At 42.6% G+C, this 13683-nt stretch overlaps 1 protein-coding gene across 4 annotated transcripts in view; it reads right to left on the reverse strand.

Annotated features, from left to right (window-relative positions):
* The window catches only part of GSR (glutathione-disulfide reductase), a 64193-nt gene that overhangs the window by 30150 nt on the left and 20360 nt on the right, over positions 1 to 13683 (reverse strand). For 3 of the 4 annotated variants that reach the window (XM_086380916.1, XM_086380915.1, XM_086380917.1), the window contains exon 2: positions 704 to 730. In XM_086380916.1, coding sequence (XP_086237042.1) covers positions 704 to 730 — 27 coding nt within the window. Of the gene's footprint in view, positions 1 to 703; positions 731 to 9516; positions 9663 to 13683 lie in introns of those variants that run through there. The other variant, XM_086380918.1, reaches the window with a different exon arrangement.

Consider the following 13683-nt stretch of genomic DNA (forward strand, 5'->3'; position numbering starts at 1 on the left):
GCTAATATTTTGTGGTTATCTCTGCAGCAGCCCCTCCCTCCCTTTCTCTGGGCTGAATATGCCGTTCACTTGCCCAGTCTCCTCTGCAGGGGTAGCTTGCCCTGGCCAGGAGAATCTAAAGCCATCTGTGGGGAAAGTGCTGGGTGAGGACATCCTGCCTGGAGCTCCACCAGCCATCCTGTGGGTTTGGGGCATGATACTACTGATCATACACTGAGGATACCAGAGTGGAAAGATGGAGAGAAGCCAGGGGTCTTTCAGATACTCTATCCCCAGGCATCTTTTCTCCCTCTTCAGGCTTCTTAATAAATGTTATCTGTGCATGCTCAGTCGCTCAGTTGTGTTCAACTCTTTGTGACCCCCTGGACTGTAGGCCACCAGGCTCCTCTGTCCCATGTGGATTCTCCAGGCACGAATACTAGAGTGGGTTGTCATGCCCTTCTCCAGGGGATCTTCCTGACCCAGGGATCGAACCCTAATCTCCTGTATTGCAGGTGGATTCTTCACAACCAAGCCACCAGGGAAGCCCGAATGATATTTACAAACACAAATAAAAACTATCCTGTGGTTACCGTTAGTAGGTTTCTCAGCTCTTTTTTGAGGCAAGGATTTTAACTGGTACATCTGAAAATAACCTTATTCTGATCACGATTCACCAAATATGCCCAAGGGGAATGAAAGGAAGGAGGAATAAAAGCTCTACCTTTTTGGGTACACATCCGACATTCACCTAGAAAAAAATAAGAGGGACATATTTTAGGAAGATTCAATTCAAAATCATCAAAGAAACCTACAAAAGATGAAACCCAAGCATCCACCCTGGAGATTTACTCCCTTTTTTCTATTATAGAGTTGAAAAACTTATGAACAATACTTCCTTGTGCGAGAAGGCAGAGAATTTTACTTATCAGCATTTTGTCAAGAAAAGCAGTGGGTTGCAGGGGAGAACAAGTCCATTTCTGAGGCAGGGCAGTGGGGAGGGAGGCACTCCGGGGATGATACAGATCAGGAGGTAGCCAAGGTCAGAGCTTGCACAAGCCAAGAGGGACAAAGCAGAAGAGAAAGAGCAATGCAGTGGCGAGAGGACCCACCAGCTGAACAAAGGCAACTGAATCATTTGAGCAGCTGTCCTAGAGGATTTCTGAGAAATTTACTATAGCTTATGCTGGGTAAAACACCCAGAATGTCTCCTCTGAGAAAATCTATAGCAGAAAATTACATTATTTTTCAAGATCAAAGTATGATGATGAATCAAGCAGTAAAGTTCATCCATTATCTCTCTCTATGCTTATATACATGAAGATAATACACCATTTATACACTTATTTTCATGTATATATATAGACCTTTATGTCTATATGTTAGAAACAGACCATAAACTTGACTCTTCGTCTTCTAGCAGCCAGTACAAAGGAGAACACAGATAGTAAGATTTCAGTAAAAACCAGCCAGATGTTTAAAAGCATACTATTAGATTGCCGGGAGAAATATCAATAACCTCAGATATGCAGATGACACCACCCTTATGGCAGAAACTGAAGAGGAACTAAAAAGCCTCTTGATGAAAATGAAAGTGGAGAGTGAAAAAGTTGGCTTAAAGCTCAACATTCAGAAAACTAAGATCATGGCATCCGGTCCCATCACTTCATGGGAAATAGATGGGGAAACAGTGGAAACAGTGTCAGACTTTATTTTTCTGGGCTCCAAAATCACTGCAGATGGTGACTGCAGCCATGAAATTAAAAGACGCTTACTCCTTGGAAGGAAAGTTATGACCAACCTAGACAGCATATTCAAAAGCAGAGACATTGCTTTGCCAAAAAAGGTTCGTCTAGTCAGGGCTATGGTTTTTCCTGTGATCATGTATGAATGTGAGAGTTGGACTGTGAAGAAGGCTGAGCGCCGAAGAATTGATGCTTTTGGACTGTGGTGTTGGAGAAGACTCTTGAGAGTCCCTTGGACTGCAAGAGATCCAACCAGTCCATTCTGAAGGAGATCAGTCCTGGGATTTCTTTGGAAGGAATGATGCTAAAGCTGAAACTCCAGTTCTTTGGCCACCTCATGCGAAGAGTTGACTCATTGGATAAGACTCTGATGCTGGGAGGGATTGGGGGCAGGAGGAGAAGGGGATGATAGAGGATGAGATGGCTGGATGGCATCACTGACTCGATGGACGTGAGTCTCAGTGAACTCCGGGAGTTGGTGATGGACAGGGAAGCCTAGCGTGCTGCGATTCATGGGGTGGCAAAGAGTTGGACACAACTGAGCGACTGATCTGATCTGATTCATCATAAAAAAATATATAACTATTCAGACTCCTTAGAGAGAAATTCCTCCCAACCGTCCTTGTAAATTGTGATGTATATGTATACACACACATTTTTGTGTACATTTGTTTACTTCCTTTTGATCACACCCTAAAACTTATAACTTGAAAAAAACTGTGGCTAAGAGTAAGACTAATTAGTACTTAGGCAGCAATATTGTACTATAATTATGTAACATGATAAATATTCTTATATTAGGCAATCATATTACAATCGATAAATACATCAAAGTGACAGGCTATACACCTTAAACTTACACGATGTTAACACATCAAACTTATTCAACTATAAATATGTATTTTTTAAAGAGTAAGCCATTAAAACTGCACATACTATTTGGCACACACCTTTAGAGGTTAGCAATTCTAAATTTAGGACTGTATAAACGGTCACATATTATGTTCCAGCATCCAAAGAAACATAGATAAGGATGTGCATTCACTGTCACAGGGATTAACCGGAAACAAGGTAACTATCCATCATTAAGGAAGCATTATTACAGGGAAATTACTGTACACTGAGCCTATGGAATACTTTGCAGTCCTTTAAAAGGCCACAGTGATTTCTATTTACTGTTACAGAAGGGTTTCTTAGAATATTAAGTGACAAAAAGAAAGCTGCAGAACAATTTGTTCTGTATATTCCAATTTACATTTATATATATTTGAAAATGTGCACATACAATTAAACACTTTGAGCACATACTCCATGTTATTAACAGTAGTCATTTCTGGGGAGGGAGAAAATGTTCATATTTTACTCCATATACTTTCTATAATGTCATTCCTTACTTGTGTAATTCATTTAGACAAAGAAATAAACCAAAATGATTTTATCTGGGTAGTGGAATTTAGATGGTTCATTCTTTGACCGCTCTTATCTGTTTTCAGTATTTTCTACTATACAATTATTTTTCTTTTACATGGAAACATTTGTAACATTGGAATAATTTATATCAGGTGCTCATAAGCTCTGCTGACCACGACCATAGAGAACTAGGCAGGCTCTCTGGATGCCTAAACATTACAGGTCTGGGGCCAAGTGTATGACTCTTGAGTAGTTTATTTTTTAGAAGTTTAACCATTCATTCATTCAGAAGTACTGATTAAGTGCTCACTCACTAATGCCAGAAATGATGCAAAACAGAGCACTAAATGGACGCAGACTCTGCTCTCATGGAGCCACAGTCCCAACCAGAAGGAGGTGCTTGGCCTGTCCAAGAAGCCGACTCCAGAGGCAGCAGCAGAATCACCCACATTCCCTAAAATCGCACACTCTCGGGCCCGAAGTCAAAGGAGGAAGCTGGTAGAAAATTATGAGCTTTAGGAGCCAGAGAATCTGTCTAGCACACTTTGGGACCTGGGGCTAGGGCTGAATGCAAACCCATGACCTTGACGTACTCCTCCTCCTATTTTGGCAGCTCCTAGTGACAGGCCTCCAGGGGTTTCCACTGGTTTCCAAAACCTCAAACACTTCAGCGCAACCCAACTATCAAATGCCTCTTTGACGTGGAAGGAGAAAATGATTCGTTACCTACAAAACTGAGGAAGCTGGGGTGGAGAGCTCTACGCAGCCCTGGTCAACCCTCCTTCCCACTCTCTAGCTGAGGTTGAGCACAGACATAGAGTCAGACAGACAGGAGCTTGAATCCTCTGCTTGCTGGTGGTTAGGGGTAAGTTTCTAAACCCTTCTGAGCACAGTTTCCTATCCCATAGAACGGGACTGATAATACTTATATTGTAGAGGTTTTGAGATGATCAGAGATGATGTATGTAAAGCACCTATTTTCTAATTCATGATACTTCTGATGATGCCACTGACCTCTCTGAATTATTTCTGCAGTCTGCCAGCTCTTCTGGTTATAGAAAAGCCATATGGAAAAGTGTGTGTTTTAGTCATTCAGTTGTGCCTGACTATGTGATCCCACAGACTATAGCCCACCAGGCTCCTCTACCTATGAGATTCTCCAGGCAAGAATACTGGAGTGGGTTGCCATTTCCTCCTCCAGGGGATCTTCCTGACCCAGGGATTGAACCCGCGTCTCTTGCATTGGCTGGCAGATTTCTTACCACTGAGCCACCTAGGAAGCCTGAGAGTCCAATGGTACCTGTGGCAAAATTCATGAGCTTCACCATTTAACCAAGGTCTGGCCTTCTAACCTACAATTCTGCCCAGACAAGTAAAAACGTCACAGTAACTCGGCTAATCTGCAATCTCATGGGTCAAGAATGTCACTGGTGCTTAAGTAACAGTAAGCTTCCTTCCTCTGGTTTCCCCCTTACTGCCTCCCATCACGAGTTGCCTATGGTTTCTTCCATCCATTTTCCTTCTTCACAGCCTAAAATCTAGCTCAGGACTGAGGCAGGAGCACTTAGCAAATGACAAATCGTCATTCACTAAGCAAAACTCTATCGGTTCATCAACAGCTTCTTTGAGCACAATCTTTCAGTCATGTTGCACAAGATACTGTTCTAGGGGCTCAGTGTTGATGACCAGAAGAGATAAAGATCTCTGTCTTTGGCGAGTCTCACCAGCTTTACATCCACAACTAATAAGCCCCTGGACATCACTTACCCACGTCCCTTCACAATTCTGACCACTCCTGATGTATGTTTTATTTCTCCACAATTTAGCTCCATTCTGACAGCATCCATTGGAGACGGGATCAGATCTCAGAGGTGAAGGGCTCAGTCCTACAGGACTGCCCTATCTCCCATGTCAGTCACCCAACACAAGTCCAGATTATCAGCTGTGCTTCTGACCAACCTGCTACAGATCCAAAGTTTCAATGACTCCACCTCCTACCGCCCTTTCTTGGGTTTGATCACTTTGTAAGAGTGGCTCACAGAACCTAGAGAAACGTGTGATAAAACATTTTACTCACGAGATTACCAGTTTATTGTAAAAAGCTATAACGTAACTCAGGAGCAGGCCAATGGAAGAGACGTGCAGGGTGAGCTATGTAGGAGTGTGGAGCCCTCGTGCCCTCTCTGGGCGCACACGCCACTCTCCTCAAATCTCCAAGTGTTCACCAACCCAGAAGCTCTCTGAATTCTGTCCTTTTGGTTTTCTCCGAAAGCTTCCATTACACAGTCAGGGTTGACTAAATCATTGGCCACTGGTGTTATTCGACCTCCAAACCCTTGTCCTTGCCTTCCCAAGGTCGGGGGTTAGGCTGATTCCTTTGCCAACCAGGACCTATGCTTACATTCTTTCCATCAGACACCTCATTAACATAAACCCAGGTGAGGCCGAATGTCAAGGCACTCATCATACAGTAAACTCCAAAGGTTTTAGGAGCTCTGTGCCAGAAATGGGAACAAAGATCGAATACGTATTTCTTATTATAAATCCAATTATCACACCCTGGCACATATTAAACATTTAATATCCATGTCTTTTACCTTCAAATTTCAGATGAAAGTTAGTCTGGGAAGGCATCTAGCTTGAAAGAAGAGTGAAGGTATTCTATATAAAACAGAATCTAAAGCAAGAAAATGAACTTATATAAGAGGTATTCAAATGTTAGAACTAAAATTGTTTGAGCTCAATTCTTATTTTAGCAGATCCTTAGATTAACATATAATCTTCCAGTCCTAGGGATCAAACACAAATGAACTCCTACTCTGGGGCAACCAGGAGAAATCAGATTCAGCTATGTGAGACAAGCTCCTCTAGGGTGTCACTTTTCTCTACCACCTGACACCCACTGAGTGATATCTGGTCCCACAGCTCTTGCTCACCCCCAAAAGAAAAAGGATCTAGGATCCCATATCCTATTTAATATCTCATGTTGCAACATTCAGTGAATAAATGGTTATTAATTGTGACTGTGTGAAATCTGCTTAGAAATGCGGAAGGTCACTCATATTTCCATAAAATTCTTTAATTCCACTCGACCAGAAAAATTCTGTTGCTACTTGTGCAAAATACCTTTTACACGCAAGCAGGAACTCTGAAGGATTAAGAGGCAGCCTTTCTTTTACCGGCCTTGCAAATTTAGTGGGTTCTGAGGTGGATGGCATAACAACATTACTAAGACTGTTGCAAAAGATTAAACAATCAACAAGGTAAATCAAAAGACTTCAATAATAGGATCTGCCTGCTTCAACGAACCCCACCCTTTCTGATCACTCCTTTCTTTGGCACTTATGAACATAGGTGTGCCTCATTTTATGAAACTCTCAACTCATGAAACAATCAGGATTATTTTCTGGTTTTGAGGGATCTTTGTCAATACTGAAGGAACTAATGGCAAGGTTCCCTAAACTGAGCTCTCCTTTTAATAAATGTTCATTTAAAAATGCATGTTCGACCTTGGGAAAGTGTTAGTTGGTCAGTCGTGTCCGACTCTTTGCAACCCCGTGGACTGTATAGTCTGCCAGGCTCCTCTGTCCATGGGACTCTCCAGGCAAGAATACTGGAGTGGGTTGCCATTGCCGTCTCTAGGGGCTCTTCCTGGCCCAGAGATGGAACCTGGGTCTCCTACATTGCAGGCAGATTCTTTACAATCTGAGCCACCAGGGAAGCCAACCTTGGAACATCGTAGTAAAATAAGACAGTCACAGAAAGATAGCTATTGCATGATTCCACTTACATGAGGGATCTAAGACAGTCAAATTCAAAGAATCGAACAGCGGAATGGTGGCTGCCAGGGCTGGGGGTGGGAGAGGGCAATGTGGATTTACCAATTAACAGGCTCCAAATCTCGATAAGCAGGATGTTTTAAAGATCTGTTGTACAACACTGTACCTACAGTCAGCAATACTGTTGTTGTTCAGTCGCTCAGTCGTGTCAGACTCTTTGCGACCCCATGGACTGCAGCATGCCAGGCCTCCTCCCTGTCCATCACCAACTCCTGGAGCTTGCTGAAATTTATATCCATTGAGTTGGTGATGCAGTACTGTACACTTAAAATTTTGTTAAAAGGGTAGATTTCATGTTAGGTATTATTACCATTAAAAAATATGTATGTTCAGCCTACTGGGGCTACAGATGCTATAATATCAAAGTACATGCTACTACCTCCAAGTTAGTGTATGATTTACCTGTTATACCACGTAATTGTTTGCAGCCTGAAGTGAAGAAGTGTTAAGTTGCTTAGTCATGTTCGACTCTCTGCGACCTCATGAACTGTAGCCCACCAGGCCTCTCTGTCCATGGGATTCTCCAGCCAAGAATACTGGAGTGGGTTGCCATTTCCTTCTCCAGGGGATCTTTCCGATCAGGGGCACATTCTTTACCATCTGAGCCACCAGGGAAGCCCTGTAAACAGCCTAGATGAATACAGACAACAATTTACCAGATGGCTGTTTCTCAGGCCTCTTTTAAAGCCTCTACTCCTCCTGCTGGTCTCTCCAACTGGTGTGTACAGCACAGCTCACTGTGACATTAATGATCAAGAAGACTTTTGCTAAGTGCAAACTTTCCATTATAAAATAAGTAAGTCACAGGGATGTAACTACATACAGCATGGTGACTACAGTTAATAACACTATTTGAAAGCTGCTAAGAGGGCAGATCTTAAAAGTTTACAAGAGGGGACTTCCCTGGCAGTCCAGTGGCTAAGGCTCCACACTCCCAATGCAGGGGGCCCAGGTTCTATCCCTAGTTGGGAAACTAAGATCCCACAAGCCACAACTAAGAGTTTGCATACAACTAGGACCTAGCTCAGTCAAATAAATTAATTAAAATAAAAGTGGGAAAAAAAAAGTTCACAGGAAAAACTTGTAACTATGTATTGTGACAGATGTTAACTACATTTATGGTGGTGACCATTTCACAATATATACAAATGTCAAATTATCTGAAAGTAATATAATACATATAAAAAAAAAGACTTTTTGTCCAGGGATCAACCTGGACAAAAAGTTACTCCCTAACTCTCATTGGTTAAGAACCTCATACTGATACACTAAAAACTGGGTTAGTCTTTATCGCTGCATCAGTACACTCAGCAAGAACTCCTGCAGGCCCTGGGGCAAGGGAATAGTAAGTCAGAAAGAAGGGCCCTGAATCACGGCGACCAAGCTCTCAGAAGGCTCTAGTTCACCCTGGCTTTGGGCAACCTCTGCATTTTCCCTTGGTCTGCACTTGATCATAAGACAAGCATGATACAGGCAGGCCTCGGAGATATTTCGGGTTTGGCTCCAGACCACCGAAATAAAGTGAGTACCCCAAGAGTCACGTGAATTTTTTTGGTTTCCTAGTTCATACAACAGTTATGTTTACACTACACTGTAGTCAATTAAGTGTGTAACAGCACTGAGAAAAAAGGCACAAAACTAAGAAGCACTTTATTGCTAAAAAATGCTAACCGTCATCTGAGTCCTCACCAAGTCGTGTAGTTACAATCAGAGATCACTGATGGCAGACCACCATAACAGATACAATAATGAAGAAAAAGTCTGAACTACCACGGGAGTTAAAATGACACAGAGACACGAAGTGAGCAAATGCTGCTACAGAAATGGCACCAAGAGATGCGGGCAACGCAGAGCAGCCACAAGCCTGCAGTTTGTAAAAAGGAAACACATACACAGAATCTGCAAAGTGCTACAAAACGAGTCACGTTCCTATTTACCTTTTTGGAGACTCCACAGAATGAACTCAAAAATTATCTCATGTATTCTCCAGCCCTCAGAAATGAATGACTTGCAGTAGGCAATACAAGATTACTTACTTCTGATTGAATGCTAAAAAGATGATTTCTTTCAGCTTCCCATTTTTAATGTCTAACCTGATCCAGAAAAATAAAGACTGATTTAAGAGTGGAATCATGTTATTAGAGCTGCACAAGCCTTTTTCCCTAGTTCATCCACTAGACGTTTAGTAGCAGTTCTAGCCTTCACTTATTTCCACACTGAACTTGAGGGCAACAGAATGTGGTACTCCAAAATAGTGGGCCACCCTACTGCCCATGCCACTCCTCCAGCATTATTTTGAGGTGAAGACAATTTAGAAACAGCAGACAGGAGGAACTCTGATCTCCCCACCTTTGTGCTGAAAAGCAAAGCTAACATTTCCCTTAGTGAAGGTGTTTCCCACCCAATCCTATACTAGCTGGAGAAAAACCCTTATCACTGGAGATGGAAAGGTAGCAATGAGAAGAATCTGTGCACGCACACACACACACACACACCTTATAAAGTAACTCTTATCTTCTATTAGTTTCCCCCCATATATTTACCTTCCCACAATTTATTGCCTCTAGATGTCCAAATCCCTCTTCCTTTGGTTACTTTTCCACAATTTGTCACCCTCTGTTAATTTGTATTAAGCTTCCAGGTCTACGAGTTCCTTTTTTCCCAATTCTTTTCTATGACACTCATGTGTGCATGTGAAATAAACCTTTTCTCCCATTAATCTGCCCATTGTCAAGTTTAATTTGCAGGCTCCAGCTACTGAACATAAAAGGGTGGAGGAAACGTTTTTCCTTCCCTACAGAACACAGTATGGGACATAGTCGTCTCAAACCTGAGTTAGTAACAGTTTAAGGTGATAAACTCCATCAAGGAAAAGTGAACTCTCAGTATACCAACACAGGTCACTCATCCTGAAAACACCTGTCTCCTTGGAAGGGGCCGACCCCATTATATCACAGAAGGAACAAAAGCATCCAGGAAAAGGAAAACTGTATATGTGGCAAGCAGTCACACCACATATACACCCATGGAAGGCATTTACTCTGGAAGCATGAAACTATGAAAGCAGGGAATGACTCTTGGACCAAACTCATTATCATCTGACCCCGACAACTGTGCAGGGTTCACCAGATTCGTTCTTGTGCTTCCATGGGGTCGAATTCAGTCTTCACACAGTTCCTGCTTCCCATAAAGCCTGCAGCATTGTGTCTGGCTCAAGTATACCAGAATCAGAATCGGGCTCTTCATAACAATACACCTGCCGGGGCTTCACTCCAGACCTGCTAAATCAGGAGCTCTGAAGTGGACACCCACCTGGTAGATTCCAAAGCAAGCGTTTTTTGTTTTGCTTTGGTTTTTAATTTGGCTGCATCAGGTCTTAGTTGCAGGATCTTCGTTGTGGCATGCGGGCTCTTTCGTTTTGGAAGGTGGGACCTAGTTCCCTGACCTGGGATCGAACCGAGGATCCCCACATTGAGAGAGTGGAGTTTTAGCCACAAAATGATGACTGATTCCTAAGAGGCAGAAGAAGTTTCCTTCTGTGTAGCTGAGAAGAGTGATTAAAAATGTTTATCAAGTCATAAATTACTCTACACAATGACACCAAAGCCACAGCTTCTGATGGCTGGGCTGCTAATTCCATAGATTATTTTATGCTTGGTTTGTTTTCAACCACATTTCAGCTGACACTCAATTTGCTCCTTGGTAAAAATGAGGGTCCTAGGCTAGAACATGGAGAAGGCCCTGGCACCCCACTCCAGTACTCTTGCCTGGAAACTCCCATGGACGGAGGAGCCTGGTGGGCTACAGTCCATGGGATCGATAAGAGTCAGACACGATTGAGTGACTTCACTTTAACTTTCCTGCATTGGAGAAGGAAATGGCAACCCACTCCAGTGTTCTTGCCTGGAGAATCCCAGGGACGGCGGAGCCTAGTGGGCTGCCATCTATGGGGTCGCACAGAGTCAGACACAACTGAAGTGACTTAGCAATAGCAGTAGCAGGCTAGAACAATGCTTCTAAATTCCTATAAGGTTCTATGTGAGTCTGATCCTTAATGAAATGAAAGCAACAAGGCACATGCCCCATTTTCATAAAGCTAAAAGTATTTAATTTAAAGGACTGTCAGGGCTTCCCTGGCAGTCTAATGGTTAGGGTTCCGCATTTCCACTGCAGGGGGCATGGGATTGTTACCTGGGCAGGAAACTAAGATCTCATAAGCCACACAGCATGGCCAAATAAATAAAGAACTGTCCTTTACTTAAAATTATAAGCTTCCTACTTTTAATAAAAAAAATTCTTGATAAAAATGATAGTAATACAATTTTTTCAAATGGTCATTAAAAAAAATTGAGTCAGCAAGCTTATGTTAGTGCTTCCTATTTAAAAAAAAAAACTATAGTAAGACTGAATTAGTAGAGCTCCAAAATCATTTCCAAGTTCATCAATCCTTGAGTCTAAGCTTTCATGAAGGAAGGCTAAAAACAAAAATGTATACTTTTTTATTTGTTAAAAACCACATGGAAAATTTAGAAATTACATATAATGAAAGGAGATCAGCCCTGGGATTTCTTTGGAGGGAATGATGCTGAAGCTGAAACTCCAGTACTTTGGCCACCTCATGCGAAGAGCTGACTCATTGGAAAAGACCCTGATGCTGGGAGGGATTGGGGGCAGGAGGAGAAGGGGATGACAGAGGATGAGATGGCTGGATGGCATCACTGACTCGATGGACGCTGAGTCTGAGTGAACTCTGAGTTGGTGATGGACAGGGAGGCCTGGCGTGCTGCGATTCATGGGGTCGCAAAGAGTCGGACACAACTGAGCGACTGAACTGAACTGAACTGATCACAATATAAGCTCCATGAGGATGGGGATTTTTATCTGCTTTGTCTGTTGCTATGACCACAGCATCGAAAAATGTACCTATATACCTGGTATACTAATAAACGAGCAAATAATTAAAAACAAAACGTAATCCCACTCCCTGTAAATTACCACCACCACTAGAAGGCTCTAACCTGAAACTTCTGTGTGAATTCACCTACAGCAAAAAATTTAAAAATCCACCAAGCTTGAGATCTATATATTTTTTAAAGTTTATGCTCTTGAGAATTTTTAATTTATTTATTATTTTTGGCTGTTCTGGGTCTTTGTTGCTGCGCATGCAGCCTTCTCACTGTGGTGGCTTCTCTTGTTACAGAGCACAGGCTCTGGGCGCCAGGGCTCCAGTAGTTGCAGCACGCGGCTCAGTAGCTGTGGTGCACAGGCTAAGTTGCTTGCTCCATGGCATGTGGGATTTCTGGACCAGGAATCGAACCCATGTCCCCTGCATTGGCAGAAGGATTCTCATCCACTGTGCCACCACGGAAGTCCCTAGATTTATATATTTAAGAAAAAAACTGGTTGGAGAGTCAAAAGTAAAGAAACAGCTATGTCAATTTCCCAAGGGACATCTCTCAACAGTATTAATACCTTGACCATAAAACCACTTTTACAGTGTCCTTTTCCTGCTCAAAATCCTTCCATAGTTAACTGTGCTTCCAGAAACACTATATTTTTACTACCCCTGCCCATCAGCTTCTCTCTCTCATTGGAGACACCTCTGCTCCAGTCAAATTTGATTACACAACACACCCTGCCTCTGTGCCTAAGCCCCTGACCTACCCTGTCAAAAAATGATATACATCCAGTTCAAGTTCACAAAGATATTATTATCTCCATCCCCAAACTATCCAATGTGCCCAAGCAGACGTGATCATTTCTCAACTACTCTAAGGGAACCTTACTCTGGTGCCATCGCACTCTGGGGTTGACTGTCTACAATACGTTTTGCTCCCCTATCATACAGTAAATTTCTAGAGGGAAGATACCTTTGCCCACAAATCTTGGTATCTACCCTTATCTCTCAACCACCTCCAGTCCAAATACTTCGCACTTAAGAGAAGTGAAGTGAAGACAGGAACAAATGAAATGTGCTTCCATTTTCCCTACACCTGTTTGGAAATCACTGCATGTAAGGAGTTTGTTATGGCACCTGCAGATAACCCAGATAATGAGAATCCTGCTGCTGCTAAGTCACTTCAGTCGAGAATCCTAGGACAAATCTAAACTCACGTTTTATCAATTAGTTACTATCTTCTCTGATAGTCAAGGCATACTACACCCTTCCTGGCATTTCAAAACCAAATCCAGTTTGATACAAGCCCAAATGGCACATCATAAAAATATGAAATGGGGGATTTTCCCCAAGAGATCAGTGTTTACTGAAAACTAAATTGTAGCAGCAGAATGGGATAAGGAAAGTGAAAGTGAAGTCACTCAGTCGTACCCCGATTCTTTGCAACCCCATGGACTATAACCTACCACGTTCCTCCATCCATGGGATTTTCCAAGCAAGAATACTGGAGTGAGTTGCTATTTCCTTCTCCAGGAGATCTTCCCAACCCAGGGAATGAACCTGAGTCTCCCGCATTGTAAGCAGACACTTTACCGTCTGAGCCACCAGGGAAGTCTGAGCCACCAGGGAAGTCCGAGATAAGCAAAGCCAGGTTCTTTATAAGGAAACAGTGAGTGGCTAATTCCTAAGCTGTCCTTTGCTAGCTCTCCAAAGTAGTTGATTTTTTTTTTTTTAATTGGAAGTAGCTGATCTCGTAATTCATCTATTTACGTTTCTAACAGGAATCTACAAGTGGGGGCATCCCCTTCTTGAT

This window comes from Bos grunniens, chromosome 27, assembly GCF_055505025.1.
Source record: "Bos grunniens cultivar Pamir isolate PY7600 chromosome 27, Bosgru_T2T1.0, whole genome shotgun sequence".
NCBI lineage: Eukaryota > Metazoa > Chordata > Mammalia > Artiodactyla > Bovidae > Bos > Bos grunniens.